The sequence below is a fragment of the Eretmochelys imbricata genome, chromosome 13 (genome assembly GCF_965152235.1).
Source record: "Eretmochelys imbricata isolate rEreImb1 chromosome 13, rEreImb1.hap1, whole genome shotgun sequence".
Lineage (NCBI taxonomy): Eukaryota > Metazoa > Chordata > Testudines > Cheloniidae > Eretmochelys > Eretmochelys imbricata.
The window spans coordinates 6,527,256-6,544,945 of NC_135584.1; the positions used below are offsets into that span (position 1 = coordinate 6,527,256).

The 17,690-nt window shown below is 44.3% G+C and overlaps 1 protein-coding gene across 1 annotated transcript in view; it reads left to right on the forward strand.

Annotated features, from left to right (window-relative positions):
* Positions 1 to 17,690, forward strand: part of NKAIN4 (sodium/potassium transporting ATPase interacting 4) — a 77,764-nt gene that overhangs the window by 26,930 nt on the left and 33,144 nt on the right. The window contains exon 2 of the mRNA XM_077832217.1: positions 15,213 to 15,350. Within this exon, the coding sequence (XP_077688343.1) occupies positions 15,213 to 15,350 (138 nt within the window). The remainder of the gene's footprint in view (positions 1 to 15,212; positions 15,351 to 17,690) is intronic.

The following is a 17,690-nucleotide window of genomic DNA, read 5'->3' on the forward strand; positions in this document are numbered from 1 at the left end:
CTTTCCCGGCAGGTCTCCTAGGTAGGACTTGGGCGTCACTTCAAGATGCTGCCCTCACCCTGATAGAACTCCTGGTGGAGGCCAGCATTGGCGACACTTTCCCCGGAGAGCCAGTCCCATCCCACCCACGCTGGCAAACTGCCCCTTCCTGCATTACGGTGAGTGAATCTGATCCATCGGAAAGTGCTTTGAGGTTCTTGGATGGAGGATGCTAATAGGAGCTCAGAGGCTTGTTAGTGGCTGTTGCGTGTGGGAGAAGGAGGGCAGATGGGGCCTGTAGAAGGAGAGATTTTAGGAGTTAGCAAGATCAACATGTTGTTCTGCTCGTTTATTTTGTAATAAGTGTTTAGAGAAAAATGCTTGTGGCTCATCACTGTATTAGGCCCAGAGACTGAACACATAATTTCTGGTTTCTGAGGATTTAGAACTTGGGTGTGTTAAATTAGTTTGGAATAAGGTTAGTTTTATAGATGTGCACAGTGTCCTTGGCCTGACGTTTATCCAGAAGCCTGTGACATGCACAGAGGACTGCATTAGTCTGAGTGTCCATCTCCCAATGGAATGCACGATTGAGTGTGATAAGGGGATTATCACCTCTGTCTTCTCTTGGTTATAAAGAATATGCAAGCAACGTGAAACTGCTAGCCAAGCAAAGTAACCTGTGTAGCCTGTAAGGCAGAGGTGGGCAAACAACAGCCCACAGGCCACATCTGGCCCGTGGGACCCTCCTGCCTGGCCCCTGAGCTCCTGGCCCGGGAAGCTCGCCCCTGGCCCCTCCCCCACTGTTCCCCCTTCCCCGCAGCCTCAGCACGCCATGCTGCTGGTGTAGTGTATTAAACTGCTCTGCGTAGGAAGGTGCTACTGGTAGCTGTTACAGAGAGTGATTTACTGCACTGCATAGGCGCAAGGCTCTGTGACCGGTGCTCTGTGCTGCGTGGTAAGGGGGCAGGGAGCAGGGGGGGTTAGATCGAGGGCAGGGGAGTTCGGGGTGGTGGTCAGGGGTGTGGATGGGGTCAGGGCGGTCTGAGGGTGGGGAACGGGATGGGGGTTGAATGGGGGCAGGAGTCCTGGGAGGGGGTAGTCAGGAAGGAGGGGGGGTTGGATGGGGGGGAGCCAGGGGCAGGGGTTCCGGGGGCGGTCAGGGGACAGGGAGCAGGGGGGGGCAGGGTCCTGGGCGGGCTGTCAGGGAACAGGGGGGGTTGGATGGGGCAGGAGTCCTGGGGGGGCCATCAGGGGGCGAGAAGCAAGGGGAAGTGAATGGGGGGGCACAGCTGGGCACAGCCTTCCCTAAGCGGCCCTCCATACAATTTCCAAAACCCGATGTGGCCCTCAGGCCAAAAAGTTTGCCCGCCCCTGCTGTAAGGGGTCAGGTGTCAGGTTCCTGATGCCACTGACAGACAGAATGTATATGCTGCAATTACACAGGGGAAACTTGGTGGTGATGTGGAAGCTGAGAGTTAGGTAGGTGAAACGGCAAGATGGAGTTTCCAGTGTAAAAGATTGTTTCCTTCCTCCTGCCTTCAACATTTATGATGAAAGTTATATTGTGAGGCGCCTCTGATTTCCCAATGCAAAGTTGTTCTAATGTACAAACCTACCTCTCAAGGGTGAGGTTAGTGAACATTAGGGTACATTGTGGATTACTTGTTCCTGCTGCGAACTGCATTAAGTGAGTGCTTATCTTTCATGACAATGTTCCAGTGGGCGTGGAAAACAATTTTAAATTCAGACAGATTGCAGCTATGGGCATCCCCAGAGAGACATTTATGTGACCCTAAGGGACTCCCTCTTATCCCCAGCCTAAAGTCTGCATATGTGATCACAAATTGTGTCTCGGTACAGTAGGAAACTACTTAGGAGATACCATGGTGATACATTGCCATGATTCAAACTCTTGAGGATGATGTAAAAGGACAGAGTGGGGATCACTTTGCCCACAAAATGGGGCTTGTTCTGAAGGTTTGGTAAGTATATTTCAAATTTATGCCTTTTTGTCTCTCTCAAATGAAGAATTTTTCTTGAGCTGTGTATGGGAGGGACAAAGAAAGAATTGAGAATGTCCGTTCAAGGACTAGGAGATTTTTCCTTATGAAGATTCTACTGTTCCTTTAAGAAACCAAAGACTAAAATATTTAAGAACATGAGTTTAGCCCCGGAGTAAACAGGTGCAACTGAAGTTTGTGGTCTTACTCCAGGGCTGAACTTGGCCCTTTACCTTATAACTCTGGACTCTTCCTGATGTTTATCCAGCCCATGAACCCAATTCTAAGTTTATCCAAGGCAAATAGAGATAGGGTCATCATACGTTACAAACAAACTATGTTATTAGTGTTATTATTTGTATTGTTGTAGCATCTACCAGCCCCAGACGTGGACTAGAACTTTGTTGTGCTAGGTGCTGTACAAACATAAAAAAATAGTCCCTGCCCCAAAGGGCTTATTTACAGTTTAGTACCCATCAGCTACCTTTCCTATTTGGTTGCACGTGTAACCAGGAAGCCATAAGCCTGACTAAAATAAACAGCACAGTGGTTGGGCTGCCAGAGTCTTGCAAGGAAATGCATTTAAGTGCTTGATTATTTCAATAATGCTTAGCAATTTGTTTGTGAGTGAATGGTGTGAGGGTGACCAAGCAATATTCTAACTGAGCATGTATTTAACAAGAGCTTAGTGCATTTTTACTATATTAGGATTTACAAATCCAGGTTGATCTCTGCTGGCAGGCATGCAAAGCTCTCTGAATGAGCATGCAGCTGCCTTTTCACTTCTTTGGAGGATAACCTGGTATGTGCTATGGGGGATTTGTCAGCCTCTATGCTGACAAAGTGGAACTTTTCAAAAACTTTTTGCCATAAAGGTTGCCAAGCCATCAGCAGAGTGGACTTTAATGGCAGTTAGTTGAATTTCCTGACTCTGTTCTTTTTTAGTTTGTGAATTTTTCAAGAACTGTAATGAAACTGTTTCTTGTTTCATGAGAGTAGTAGCTGGGGAAGCCCACACAATGTAGATTAGCTTTTGTTTTATTGCATTTGCTTTCAGCTAAGAACATGAGGGCAAGACTTTGTGCACATGACGCATATCCACCAATAAATAGTGCAAGTGAAAACTCCACTCAGTTAACATGTATCATGCTGCTACCACTGTGGCCCAGTCCTGCTTTTAGTGAAGTCTGTGGCAAAATATCCACTTACTTCAATGTTATCAGAATCTTATCACAATCATTTTCAAAACTACCAAGAATTACAGTTAGCCCCAAACTGTTCCAGTTCCCAAAGGAGATACACGTTATCTATATACAATTTGTGAAACCAATCCAAGGAGAGACTTCTGGGGCTAGATCCACAAAGGGACTTAAGCATTGCAAAGGCCAGTTACGCATTTTGGTCCTTTTGTGGATCTAGTCCTTGGGGTCCAATGTGCAGCGTGAGTTTCTCATTGGATGATGGGATCTCACTCTTTTCTATATGATATGGGGAAATCCTGTGATGAATACAGTATATAAGTAGTGCCCCTTTCCCACCTGAATATTAATATTTTCTTTCTCTCCCAAATTCTTCATTGTTGAAAAACCTTTCAGTTGAATATGGCATGACAAAGACTTGACCCAGCCAAAGGTGCAAGGAATGAGGTCTTCTCTTTGGTAGGAGATATTAGTTAAATTGTTGTTAGTTATAGAAATATTTCTTTATTAGGGTTTGATTTTGTTCTGTTAATAATAATGAAAATCATAGAAATGTACAGCTGGAAGGGATCCCAAGAGGTCATCTAATCCTTCCCCATGTTCTGATGCGGAACCAAGTATACCTAGACCTTACCTGACAGGTGTTTGTCTAACCTGTTCTTAAGAACCTCCAGTGATGGAAATTCCACAACCTCGCTTGGTAACCTATTTCAGTATTTATCAATCCTTATACAGTAAAAGCTGTTTTATCCGGCATGCTGGAGGGAAAGGGGGTGCCAGTAAGTGAAAAATTGGGGCACGGGAGGGGGTGTGGGGTGCTGGATCCGGGGGGCGCTCCCCTCGGGTGGCTCCCCTCAAGCGGTGACCTGTCCTGGCCACTCCTAAGCGGAGGCGCTGCATGCTGCCCCCGCCACGAGTGCTAGCTTCGCAGCTCCCATTGGCTGGGAACTGCAGCCAGTGGGAGCTGCGGAGGGCGGTGCCTGCAGGCAGAGGCAGCGTGCAGAGTTGCCTGCCACACCTCCTCCTAGGAGCAGCCGGGACAGGTCACCGCTTGCGGGGAGCTGCCCGAGGTAAGCGCCACCCAGGTCTGGCACCCCACACCCTCTCCCTCCCCCTTACCCGCTGCCCTGAGCCCTCTCCCTCACCCCAATTCCCTCCCAGAGCCCGCACTCCACACCCTCTCCCACATCCCAACCCCCTGCCAGCCCCGTGCCGACTTGACCATAACCCAGAATTTCAAAGAAGATCAGAAATGCCGGTTTCTAGAGCTTTCTGGTTTGTGAAGTGCCGGATAAAACAGCTGTTACTGTAGTTAGACAGCTTTTCTTAATATCTAACCTAAATCTTCCCTGCTGCAGATTAAGCCCATTACTTCCTGTCCTATCTTCGATGGACATGGGAAACAATTGATCACCATCCTCTTTAAATTAGTCCTTCATATATTTGAAGACTGTTGTAAGGCCCCCTATCAGTCTTCTTTTCTCAAGACTAAACACGCCCACTTTTTTAACCTTTCCTCGTAGGTCAGGTTTTCTCAACCGTCTATCATTTTGGTTGCTCTCCTCGGGACTCTCTCCAGTTTGTCCACATCTTTCCTAAAGTGTGGTGCCCCGAACTGGATGCAGTACTCCAACAGAGGCCTCACCACTGCCGATTCGAGTGGAACAATTACCACCCATATCTTACAGACAGCACTCCTGTTATTACACCCTTGTGATATTAGCCTTTTTTGCATCTGCATCACATTGCTGGCTCCTATTTGTTTTGTGAGTCATTACAATTTGCTGATCCTTTTTTTGCAGTACTGCTGCCTAGCTAGTTATCAGGACTGAGGTTGGATTTTTTTTTTCATATTCTTTCATCCCTTCTCTTGCAAACAAATAACATTGGCTAGACTTTCTGGACTAGCAGGGGGAGAGCTAGTGCAGGGATGCAATACCATGTTTAGTGGGAATAAATCTTTCAATTAGAACGTGTAATTCCTGCTGATATTGTAGCACTGCTCTGCCTCCTGGTCTTTATAATGTTTAGATGGCCTCATAAACAGTAGCAAATTGCCCTGCGCAAATGTCTGTGCAAATGTCCTTAACTTAACCCGCAATAAACTTGTACTACTGCTGGTCCCCTGTGTTAGAAAATGTGCCCCGGATGCACACAGCTATCCAAGAAGGCCATGCATCGCAAATCTCGCCATGTGCCTGCAGGACGTAAATGTCAGGCACTTTCTGAATAAGAAAACTCTTATTTTTCTGCCAGGTACAAATCCAATTACATCCACTTCGTTTCAATGGCCATTCTGTCTGTCACAAGGTTTTTCTAGGATGACTGAAGCTGGTACAATACATTAAATTAATTGGCCTTTAAGTTCTGGAGGCCTAGGTATAGATGTTGGCTTAGGTCACAAATAAAATGAGTTTGGCCACCGTATCATAGTGGGTGGAGGAGGAGTGATGCTTAATACCTGGAGCCACTGTACTGGTATGTGTTGAATTGTCCCAGTTACGATGCACATGGGTAAGTGTAGTTCTGTGGCAACCAACCTGATGAGAGATGAAGAGAGCCAGACCAGAGCATTCTGCTGCAGAGTCACAGAGGGCTGAACCAGATGATTGGAGAGTTTGAGCATTTGCTTCCCATGAAGGGCCCACCAATTTGCTCTGAACGTTGTTGTGCATCCTCACCTTAGCCGCAGTTGTCCTGAGGTGGTTCAGATATGTGAAAGATCTATCTAGGGTTACTCTGTGGTAGACTGGGTGGGCTTTGTGTTTCAAGAGATATCCATTGAGAAAGATGTTGAATTCCTGGTCTTCTCTGGCATTGTAAAGATGGAACACACTCGAAACATCAACGTGGTATGAAGAATCATCTGCTGTTGACATCAGAAACCAGTCTCTCATAACTGACCCGACTATGTATGTACCTGGCTTTGATTTGCCACGCCTCTCGTAGGCCCTTCTGACCTGATTTCAAATGGGCCAGGATCACTGTGCAGCCAGCCTGAGGCCAACAAGAGGATCCCACGTGCATCTGTGGCCAAAGGCAGACACTATCCCACATCACTGACGACTGCCTCTGGCCAGATTTGCTGGTGGTCTGAGGACTCTGTGCTTCACTGAGGAGGCTGCCGCAAATTGGCTTTGCAAGCTCTGCATCCGATTAGAAGATCATAGTGGGTTTTTGTCTGCATGACAAAACCATCTGTTTATTAATGTTCGTCTCTGTTTCATAGAGATTAAGCACTGGTATAGCAGGGGGTGTTGCAATCCAGGGCTGAGGTACATTAATAGATCTGTATGGGAGAAGTTTATTCAGTACCTGCCAACCTCTAGCTAATTCTGTTAGACCCATACTTTCCTGAAGACTAAATTCATCCTAAAATTTGTAATCGTACAGCTAAAGTGGGTGGGGTTTGGTAGCTATCTGTTCATCAGTGGTTGTGTAGCAAGTGTGTTTCCATGGTTGATGGATACATGCAATAATAAATTCAGTATCGTGACACACAGAATCACAGCCCCTCTCAAGCAGGAGAAATTTATTAAGGAAAGTTTAGACTTCCACACAGCTTGAGTCCCAGTTTTGTCTCCTGTGTTTACCAAGGAACACACCCTGCCAGGAAGTCAATGAAGGACACAGACAGCTGATAACTGAATAATATAGTGCAAGTAAACATAGCCTTACAGCCAGGATTTTTCTGAAAGGGGCCAGTGACACAGCACATGCAAAATGAGGCCAAAGGACTAGTGACAGCATTGCTGTCAACTGAAAGAATGATCCTATGGGTGGCAGATCCTTAGCACACATATACCACACTAGAGGGAATGAAGGTGTCAAAAATGTACACAGAGTTGTTTAATGGATGATTGCTTAGTTGGAGCTAGTTGTCCTTACAAGCCCCCAAAATGACCCAGGTTTATTTCTACAGCATTAATATTAGAAGACTCAAAAGATGGCATTTGATTTGAACACCCTTCCAGCCACTTTAATGCCTGTGTGCTTCTGGATGTAATGAACCTGGGGTATACAAGTAGCTCCTTGGGAGCAAACAGACCAAACTTAATAGAGAATGGTGTTTATTTTATTAAATGGCAGTGCTGACCAAACATATCTCAAAGCAAGGCAACAAACAGAACCCTCCTGTTCAATTAGTCTCTTGACCTCTGTGGCTCAGCACGGGATGCTAGGAAGGGAGCTGTGGCTCACAAGGCCCTAAGGAGGGTTTCCCTGACAACACTTACGGAAGAAAAATGAGATTTCATGAACACAATTGCATATTAGGTCACGAGACGCTGACTTCAGGAGGAGCTGAGAGCACTCAGCACCCAGCAGGATCGGGCCCTGACAGTCTGAAGTGGTGGGTGGGACCATTTCTTTTTTCCTAATAAACTTTATTAAAGAATTTCCTTTTTTGCTGCGTGGAGACAAATTCACTGTGGTAGAGAAGAGGTTTGTTGTTTAAATTAATAACCTCAGGACCCACAGAATCCACCTTGTTCACACTGCAGCTCACCCTGAGACAAATAGAAGGTAATTTTCTGCTCAGCCATAAGGGTATTTTCCCTCTACCCAGGCTTAGCATGAGTTATTGAGACCTAGATATTTTCACCATTTTCAAAGATGAGAAGGCAAAATTGCAAGGTGGATAGGCATCATGCTGGCTGGGCAATGGATAGTCAGTATCATCAAACCCAAGCATGAGGCAGGCTCCAAAAAACCATGAGACTGGCTTAAAAATCAGGAGATTTTTAAAATAAATTAGAGGTTCTCTAATTTCCTTCTAATGTATGAGCCTTTAGGACTCAAATTTTCAAGCTTGTTTCTGCAACCATGAGGGTTAAGAACTTTTTATTTTTTAAGGAAAGCTGAGAGTCTCTTATAATCCCATGACTCCAGGAGCTGGTGCTTTAAGAAAAATACAAAATATTGTAAGAGTTGTCAACACTGTGAATGTGCACCAAGCTTGACCCTGCAGGTCTTGTATGCCAAAAACACCCACTGAGGTCAATGGGAATCTTGCCTAAGTAAGAACTGCAGTTTCAAACTCTTGCTGAAAATGTATAACTATGGAAGTTCTTGCCACTTAAAAGTTGGCTGAGACTTTTAATAACTTGCATGATGGAGTTTATCAAACAAAGACACATCTTAAAAACTCTGGGGTTTGGCTGGATCTCTGTCCTGAGTTAGGTCAAAGGGAGAGTAAATAAAATTAAGTCACAAAATTGGGCTGTTTCTAAACTGTAGACACACGTGTCCTCAGGATCCAAGGCCTCCACGTATATCCATCTAAAGAGGCATTGCAGAGCTCTCAGCAGTGCCTTGTGGCCATCAGTGCTTTGGGTGTCCAAGGAGATGGAAGCATGGAGGAGTAGGAGAGAAAAGATTTTAAAGCTGTGTCACTGTTGGGGCTAGTAGAAAATTTCTATTCAAAACTCTTTTTCAACAGCAAATTGGGATTTTGGACAGAAAGAAGAGTGGGTTTGTTTGTTTGTTTGTTTGTTTGTTTGTTTGTTTGTTTTCAAAAAGTGTCTGCTTTCTATGGAAAATGTTGACTTTTTGTCCCAACCCCAACCCCTCAAAAACTTTCATTTTTCGGATGAAAATATTCTGTTTTTGTTTTGGGTTTAAACTCAATGAAAAGTTTAAAGTTTCCATGGAAAAACAAACCATTTTCTGGGCAGCTCTAGTTGCTATGCTTAAGGGTCTGTATAGAGACTGAACAAAACTCCCAGAGCCAAACAGCCCTGAACTTTGGGAAGGTTTGGATCTCGATTTTTTTAAACTAGAGCTATCACTGGTAGAGTGGCTTAAAGAGAACTTAGTTTAAATAAGAACCAGACACACCGTTTTCATATTTCTTGCTTCTTTAAAATTCATCAGCCTGCTGTAAAGCCTGGATCCATTAACACATTGGGAAACTGTAGCTAAAGATCAATTTGCTTGGCTTGTTGGAGAAATCTTTCCACCTCCACAATGATTCATAAAAAAGTGTACCTTTGACTCCATCTCTAACTGGCTCTGGTGGGATTCAACCCTACAACCTTCAAATATTCATGCCAAGGAGTCAGTTCCTTGTAGGCTGCAATACAGGGTTACTTCCTCCCAGCTGCTCCTCTGTTTCATGCTTGCACTCTTTATTTTGCTATTAAAATTTAAACAAAAATGTATCTTTAATTATTAAAGCTGAACTTGGAAAGTGTGAAAGAAGCTTTACTGCTATTAGAACACAGAGGTGTGGATGTATGTGATATATGGTGTATGCATAGCCAAGTCACAGGTCTATTTCTCTCACCCAGTCAGTTCAGCATCATCCAAATGGTAATTGTTTTTTTTTTCCAAGTGATTCCAGAAAAGCAATAAAAGACACAGATCTGAAGCAAATAAAGATTAGGGGGCTTAAAAACTTAATACATTAGCAAGAACAAATCTAGTTGATAATGTGGCCTGGATAGTGTGATAAAAATGATGTGGCATAAAAGGATTACAGGTGACCTCTGACTCATTCATTGGCTCCCCCTACTCCCTCCTTATCCACACCAGTGCACCTGGGGAATGAGTAAGACTTCTGAGCTCATCAGGGTGACCAAATCCATACACGCCAAAGGGGAGGCTGGCAGGAGGCAGGAGCATATGGGATGTTAGGGAACCCCCTGCTGAAGCAGATCAGTGTTCTCCAGTCTGGTGGCCTTCAGAGCCAAGTACAAAACCCACCTTTTCACAGGAGCCTCCCTGCAATTGCAGAAGCCAGGCAGACCCCAGAGGAAGGGAAAATCATAGAAAGAAGAAAAGTAGGAAGAGGAAAATAGAGGAGGGAAAGCCTCCAAATGTAAGCAACCAGCCCCTAGAAGCATGGGAGCAGAGCCCACTTTTGATATTCCTCCCCCACTTTGTTCTACTATCTGGGTCAGATGGTGCCATGACCGTACTTTGGTTTCTCCATTATGCAAATACCTCTCAGCCAATCAAAGCACAGTTACACAAACATGGGACAGTCATGTCTGAACAAGCATTTATGTAAATCTCTGCTCTATGATTACTACCCTGAAAATGCCCATCACAAATATGGCTGCCTTGTCTTCTCACCCCCACCCCAATCTGCAATCCCACTTAACCCTAGATATTAAATGTAATAGGAAATTACTCTTAGTGTGGTGGCAGAGGAGGTTAAGTGTCCCTCAAGGGACAAGAAGGAACAGTGGGAGATGGAGGATGGAAGCAGAGGTGGCTCTTTCATATGGATTCAGTTGTGGCACCAGGTACTATGGCAAGTAGACAGGCCTCTTGGGTTATATACCAGCAAAGGTTAGTAAGTAGAGTTTGTCAGCATTTCTTGTTCAAAACTTCTTTAACAAACAAAAAATGGTCCATTTTCTACATTCTACATTTCTACATTTCATGAAAAGCTTTTTTTTTAAAAAAAATGTTCTATGTCCCCTACCCACCGTGCAAACCACAAATATTGAAATCTTGGAGTTTTTTTAATTTTCTCCTCTTCCTCCCCCTTTCCTCTTTTTTCCCTTTTCCCCCTGAATGCAGCAGAGTGAATGATGTCCAGAGAGTGTGAGTTTTTTGGAGGGGTTGGGGAAGAAATCCATTTTTCCACTTTGTAACTTTTCTAAACTTCCTCAACTTTAGAACAGTTATAGAATAGCAACAAGAAAAAATGATGGATGGTGATGGTGTGTGTGTGAGGGGGGATGAAAAAATCCCCAAACTTTAAACTTCAGTCATATTATTGCACTGCGTATGTTTTCTTGCCCCCAAAAATATTACACTGAAAATGTCCAACAAATGGAAAATTGTTCCATTTGAACCCTGCACAATGAAAAGACATTCAAAATGTTTTGCAAAATCATTTTTCAACTAGTTCTCTCAGTAAGGCTCATCCATCGTAGCTACCGCACCCTTTTCTGTTAAGACTTCAGTACTGTCAGGGGTGTCAGGCACTCACTATATTATTGTCTGTGGAACACTTTGTTCCAACTTGTGAGGAGGAAATTAACTACCCATGAGTTGTGTGATTGACTTTAATTCGTGTATTCTACAGAGGCATCTTGTACTGCCTTTCTTTCACTACCTGTTGTATGAATGCAGTAGAGCCCTAAAGACAGTTTTATAGGTTTTGTTCATCAGTCTAACAAATACTTCGTATGATTATTGCTATTCCAGCTCCCTTCAGATCACCACAAACGCAGCTGATTTCAGAAGAGAAAGGTCAATCACAACCATTTAGATTTTTGTTCTGTTACAAACTGGTTGAAGAAAACAGCTTTTTCCTTCATTTAATTTCAAAAGGGAAAGGGGAAGATGTCGTATGATCTGGAGCAGCAAGAAGAGAAAAAAAGAGACCTTCTTATAATGAAAATAGTCATAAAGGACAAGATTCTGCCCCTCCTAATGGAAAAGTGTTATATAATTTGACTGGGATGAAACTGATAGGGATCAATCTTTAAAATCTGTACCTAGAATGTAATACAAGTTCCTCTTTATAGACATTTTGAACCATCCTATAGAATTCTACTGCAGAGGTATAATTTTCTATAGCTCAAATAGGATGGTTCAAAGTTGTATGGAAAGATTGCATTTCTCTCTCATTCCACAGCAGTTTTCCATAAGAGCTAATACCCATAGGCACCTAGGATGGATGGCTCTTGTCCAGAGGTAGAGAGGTGTGGGCATGTGCACACGCATGAACATCTGGTTATGTCCAAAGCTCCTTGTCCCTTCCCCTCTGCCATCACTTTCTCATCATTCTGGACAAATCAAGGAATCCAGTCTTGGGATTCTAATGACTTGTAATTCCATTCTCCTGGTTTCATGCTTTGTTGCCAACCTGAAATTCAGGCTGGATTTGCACAAGAGTTACCCAGTTTACCTCCTAGCCTTGGCAGAGTTTAACAGTTATGTCCTTCACACGAAACTGTAGCCTCATGAATTACATGGTTGTTTATCTATTCTGTTTTAGCAAATGTTCTGTTAATTCCACCCAAGGACCAGTGATAACTAAGAGAGAGCCTTGATGCTGCTTGGGGATTCACTTCTGAAACCTGGATTGTGGCATTTCCACTCGTTGTTTGGACAACATTAACAACCACAGTAAATCTTTGCATTTACTGCACATAAGCCCTTGCATCTGAGGATCTTAAAGTGCCCTGTAGTGTCTTTATTTTACAGGTGGGGAAACAAAACCATGACGATGAATGACTTGCTGAGCTCACCCATTGCATTAGCAGCAGTTTGGAACAGAACCCAAGTCTCCTGGCTCCCTTTCTCCTGCTCTAACCAGTCATGCTGCTGGCAGGCTGTAGCAGTCTGCTACGCCCATTTATAAGGTCACAAAACATTGTTTAAAAATACAGGGCCTAAAGAAAATGGGAAAGGCACCTAATGGTCCAGGATGGGGATGGGAAAAAGAGAGGAGAAGTTTAAAAAAAAAAAGAAATGGGGTGAAATGAACTGAAAATTCCCAACGATCTTCAGAGAAATGCCGATCACAGTGGAAGAAGCAGGGACAGAAGCAGCTAGGGGTACAAAGGAGGTAGCAGGTAGAAGAAAGGGAAGTATGAAAATGAACATAACTCCTAAAATAGCAGGGCAAAATCCTGCCTGGATAAGGACTACAGGACCATCTGGGAATTTTGTCTGGAGTACAGACTGCATGAATTGACCCTTAGAGACAAATGGGGAATTCACACCTGCCACAGCACTAGAGCCAGCAGAGGAACCGAGAAGAGGAACCTCTGCTATTTAGGGGCCGGTGGGGGCTAGTTCAGCCCATATGGGGCATTACAACAGCTCACAATTGCCAATGCATTAGACACCCACCCACCCCTACCTCCCTATATTACCAACCCTCTGTGCCAGTCTTCTTTGTAGGAGGCCATTCTGGCTCTGCATTTTACACCAGGGACGGTCTCTGCAGGCCTGGGTGGCAGCTTTGCAGCTACAGAGCAATCATGAATCAGTCCCCAAGACTATTGGGATCCTTCCATCTGACAGAGATGGCATGAGACCCATTTTGCCAGATTCCTGTGAATTAAACTACCCAACAGAAGTCACTGCTGGAAGGAGATGGTGATCTATGGCTGTTGCTAGCTACCCCCTGCAACGACAACACTGGGAAATGTGTAAAAAAAGGAACACTTTTTTGAACAGGCAAATTATGATTTTTTTTAACGAATAAGAACAATTCTTAGTGGCAATAATGCACTGTTGGGTAGAATCTATGTCTGTCCATTTCTTACAGTGGCTGAAGGCAAGAGGCAAAGCTGAATATTTCATCCTAATGCACCTAAGGCAGGGTGTTATCTCTTTACAACACACCCCCCATTGTGTCCCCTTGTCTAATCAGCTAATTGATATACCGTGGTGCTGGCTCTATATGGTACATATTCCAGGGTTAATGTCACACACAAAGCCAATTAAATGCCTGATTGGATGAAGTAGTCACAGTCAAGTGACCTGTTACTAGCCAATCAGGGTTCAGGAATTCTAAATGTCATTATAGTATGTACATTAATTCCCTACTAAAAAGATTAAGCATTTAACCTATGACTGCTGGTTCTGATGAGATATAGAAAATCTTTTGCACTCATGGGAGGATACCAAATTGAACTACTGTGAAATGAGGAGTATTCTCTAGTTTCCATTTCAAAGACACAGCCTGATAGCACAATGGCAGCATTGCCGCGTTTCACAGCACCTTCCAGTTAGTTAAAATTGATCAAAATATGACAGCGTGCATTACTTCAAAGGGGAGATTAATTTGTTTTGTAGAATACAAATTGACTTTGAGCCAGCTCTCCCAACCCCCTGCTTCTCATGCACCCCTTCTCCAATCCAGAGAGCTGTCATGGAGGAAAAAATGCTTAGCAGCCATGCTTTTTGATCTCCTCCTGTAAGCAGCAACGCTGTTTATTTACCCCTTTGAAACACAGATTCTTCTGAACTTTCCCTGCTGTCTTCCGAGCTAGTGGTTTCAGGAAAGAGAACTGTGTTTGTGTGCAGTGTGTCTGCCTGCCATTCCTTTGGGTGTAAGGGAGGCATATGAATGATTTCCCCACCTTGTCACCCAGGGAGGAGGAGGAACAGTGGTCATTTGAGAACGGTGGCACCTCTCATCATGCTGCTTCACTGGGGCCTGCAACTAGCTCACGCGGACACAATGACCATCCCCCAATATTTTAAGCCGTTGCCAAAGTTCCATTGCTGGGTGCCCAGCTGCGTGCAGAGTGCACCCAGGAAAAGAGGCTCTACTTCAGATGTGACTACGAGGAGTGGACTAGATGCATCCATTAGACGAGTTCAGTGTACAAAGCTAGTATAATATATCCTAATAGCTGGAGATGGCAAAAGACCTTTGGACGCTCAAGGCTACCCCCTGCAAGTAAGGGAGAAAATAATGGCTATTATGCTACACTTAATCTTGGGCATTGCTGGTACATTTTGGCAACTGGTTTGTGGGTAAAAAATAAATACCAATTGTACTCTGAGCTCCTATGCCGTTAGGCACCTTTCTCTTGCTGTAGCTGATCCCACTTCCTAAGGATTTGGTACCAGCCGCAGTTTTGGACATAGCGTATTTGGGATGGAGCAATACTTTGTACGTAGGAGAGTGTATGCACCAGGGGCGTGGAGTAAAGGGATGGGAGGAGGCTATGATGGCCAGCTATAAGACTAGCTGGATACACTGACTGCCGTTATGTGCATAGTGCTGGTAAAAACATGCCCAAAATGCACATAGTTTTGCACTGACTGTTCTGAAAATATAGACGTAAAGCACTAACCATTTATGGATTTTACCTTAAACTAATATATTAGCATTGAAAAGAGCTAAATATGTGGGGGGAGGGCAGTGCTTCTGATGGGGAGGGGACTACCTTCCTTCCCCGTGCTATCCCAGTGGATGTACCCAGGTGAACAAATAAATGGAAAACACCAGAGGCAGCTGGGGTGATGAAGTGACTCTGAGATTGAACATTAAAAGCCTTGCAACAAGCTGTGAATTTGCAATTCATCGTTTGCTCCTCTCTTCCAGCTCGCTGCGTTAGAGAGACAAGTGTTCGATTTCCTGGGATATCAATGGGCTCCTATTCTAGCCAATTTCCTCCACATCATCATCGTTATCCTTGGCCTCTTCGGGACTATTCAGTATAGGCCACGCTACATAGTGGTGGTAAGTAACGTTCGTTTTCTTCCATGCTACAGTTACCCAGCCAAGTCCATGATCGGGTCTTGTGGGCACTGGGTTAAGGCTGGAACCAATCCACTCATGCACAGATATTCAACCATCAGGGATTTTTATCCACACAGAACCATAGAATTGTACGACTCGAAGGAACCTCGAGAGGTCATCTAGTCCAGTCCCCTGCACTCATGGCAGGACTAAGTATTATCTAGACCATCCCGGGCAGGTGTTTGTTTAACCTGTACCTGTCTGTGCTGCTTTAAAGAGCACACTATTTATTCTACTCTTTGCTATATTTACTCAGCACTTTTGGAAGAGATTAAATCATATGTATTATTTGTATGACAGTAGCAGCTACAGGCCCCAATTGAGACTGGAGTCCCATAGTGTTGAGTGGTATACAGACACATAGTAAGAGAGCATCTCTTCCACTGAGACTTAACCATCATTCTAAATAGACAGGGCAGACAAAGGGCGAGAAAGGAAGCATTATTTTCTCCATTTTACAGATGGGAAAGCTGAGGCACAGAGAGTTTAAAAGTGACTTGTCCAAGGTCACACAGGGAGTCTGCAGCAGAACTGGGTGCTGACCCAGATACAGAGCTGGGTACTGACTATCTATAACTGGACATGATCCCAGGTCTCCTGAGTCCCAATCTTGTGTCTTAATCACAAGATCATTGAGGACTTCAGTAACTGAGCCAGAGGTAATGGATCTATTACAGAAGTGGATGGGCGAGGCTGTGTGGCCTGCAATGTGCAGGTCTTACTAGATGATCACAGTGCTCCCTTCTGACCTTAAAAGTCTGTGAGATCATCTCTTTTTGATAAGTAGATGCTCAAGTTTGAGACTCATGAGAATCTGCAATGCTGCCTTGGTTATACTAGCCGGTCAGTTTTCATGGTCAGTGACCACTGGATCTTTTCAGAAGCCTCCTGGAATGGAATGTTCATTTTCTGGCTCTGCTCATTGTTGGTGAGAAACCATGTTTGACTGGAACATGTTTTTTGAAAACCAACATTCAGAAATATTTTTAGATACTTAGAATCACATTCTGATGCCAGCAAGCACCTCTCTTTACAGGATCTACTGCCTTATAATTGACCTAAATGCTCTATGATTCATGTTCCCCTTCAGCTCCGCTTTATCACTGTCAGTTATTGGACAGATAAAAGCCTCAATGACAGGGACTATGCCTTTAATAATAAACTTCTGCCAGCTGGCAGGTTTTTTGGCAGGAGACAGTTTGCAGTCACCTCTCTCTGTGGAAGCTGACAAGATGGAGATCAGGTTGTGACTCTCAGGCTGTCTGACAACCTCCTAGCCTCATACTGGGGCCCTCTAGCACAAGTGTACCTGTTGACGTGGGTGAAAGACCATTAAGCACTGGAATAGAAAATGTCAGGAGAAGTTCATTTAAAAGGGTCTGAATAGTATTTTTCTGAGGAATTTGGGATTTTTCTACAGACATTGTCCTTATTCAGTTTCCCTACATGTTGACAGCTTTCAGACTTCATTCAAAGTCAACCCAATCAACTAACAAACTTCCCGGAACACACAAAAATGCATTCTGGTCACACTTGATACGTAGAGTTACCAGCTGCATAGAAAGCTTAGCTGAGGACATTTCTTGAGTCAGGATAAGTAGGAGTCCAGCAGAGCAGGGCTTTCCAGCCACAGGTCAGTAAGACAGATACAGTGGGTTCATTGAGTTTGCCTCACTTTCTACTTCACACACCTGAGACCAGCTGTTCCTCTTCCCTTAGGATGCTAGGTTTTGCTGCACCATTTCCTCCAAGCCTCTGCTCCCATGCCTCTAATTCAGGGATTCTCAAACTGGGGGTCATGAGGTTATTACATGGGGGGTCACAAGCTGTCAGCCTCCACCTCAAACCCCGCTTTGCCTCCAGCATTTATAATGGTGTTAAATATATAAAAAAGTGTTTTTCATGTATAAGGAGGCGGGGGGGGTCACACTCAGGCTTGCTGTGTGAAAGAGGTCATCAGTACAAAAGTCTGAGAACCACTGCTCTAATTGCTGATCTGGTGCCCAAGCGAAGGGACGCACAGGCTGCTGGCTGGCTGGCAGAGTTTGTTTCTTTCATTTATGTATTTCTAAGCGTGTTTGTGTCACTCATCTCCATAACAACTACACCCTTCAGAGGAGCAGGTCACGGGAATTAGAAATGAGGCCCATGGCACTTGCTCTTTGGTCTAAAAAAGTGCCCAGGTTATTTGTCTGGTGGTGTTTTGAAATTGAGACATCATCTGGATCTCAGCTGGAGCCCTGAGGAGCCATCCATTCCTCCCAACTTTTTGCCTTATTC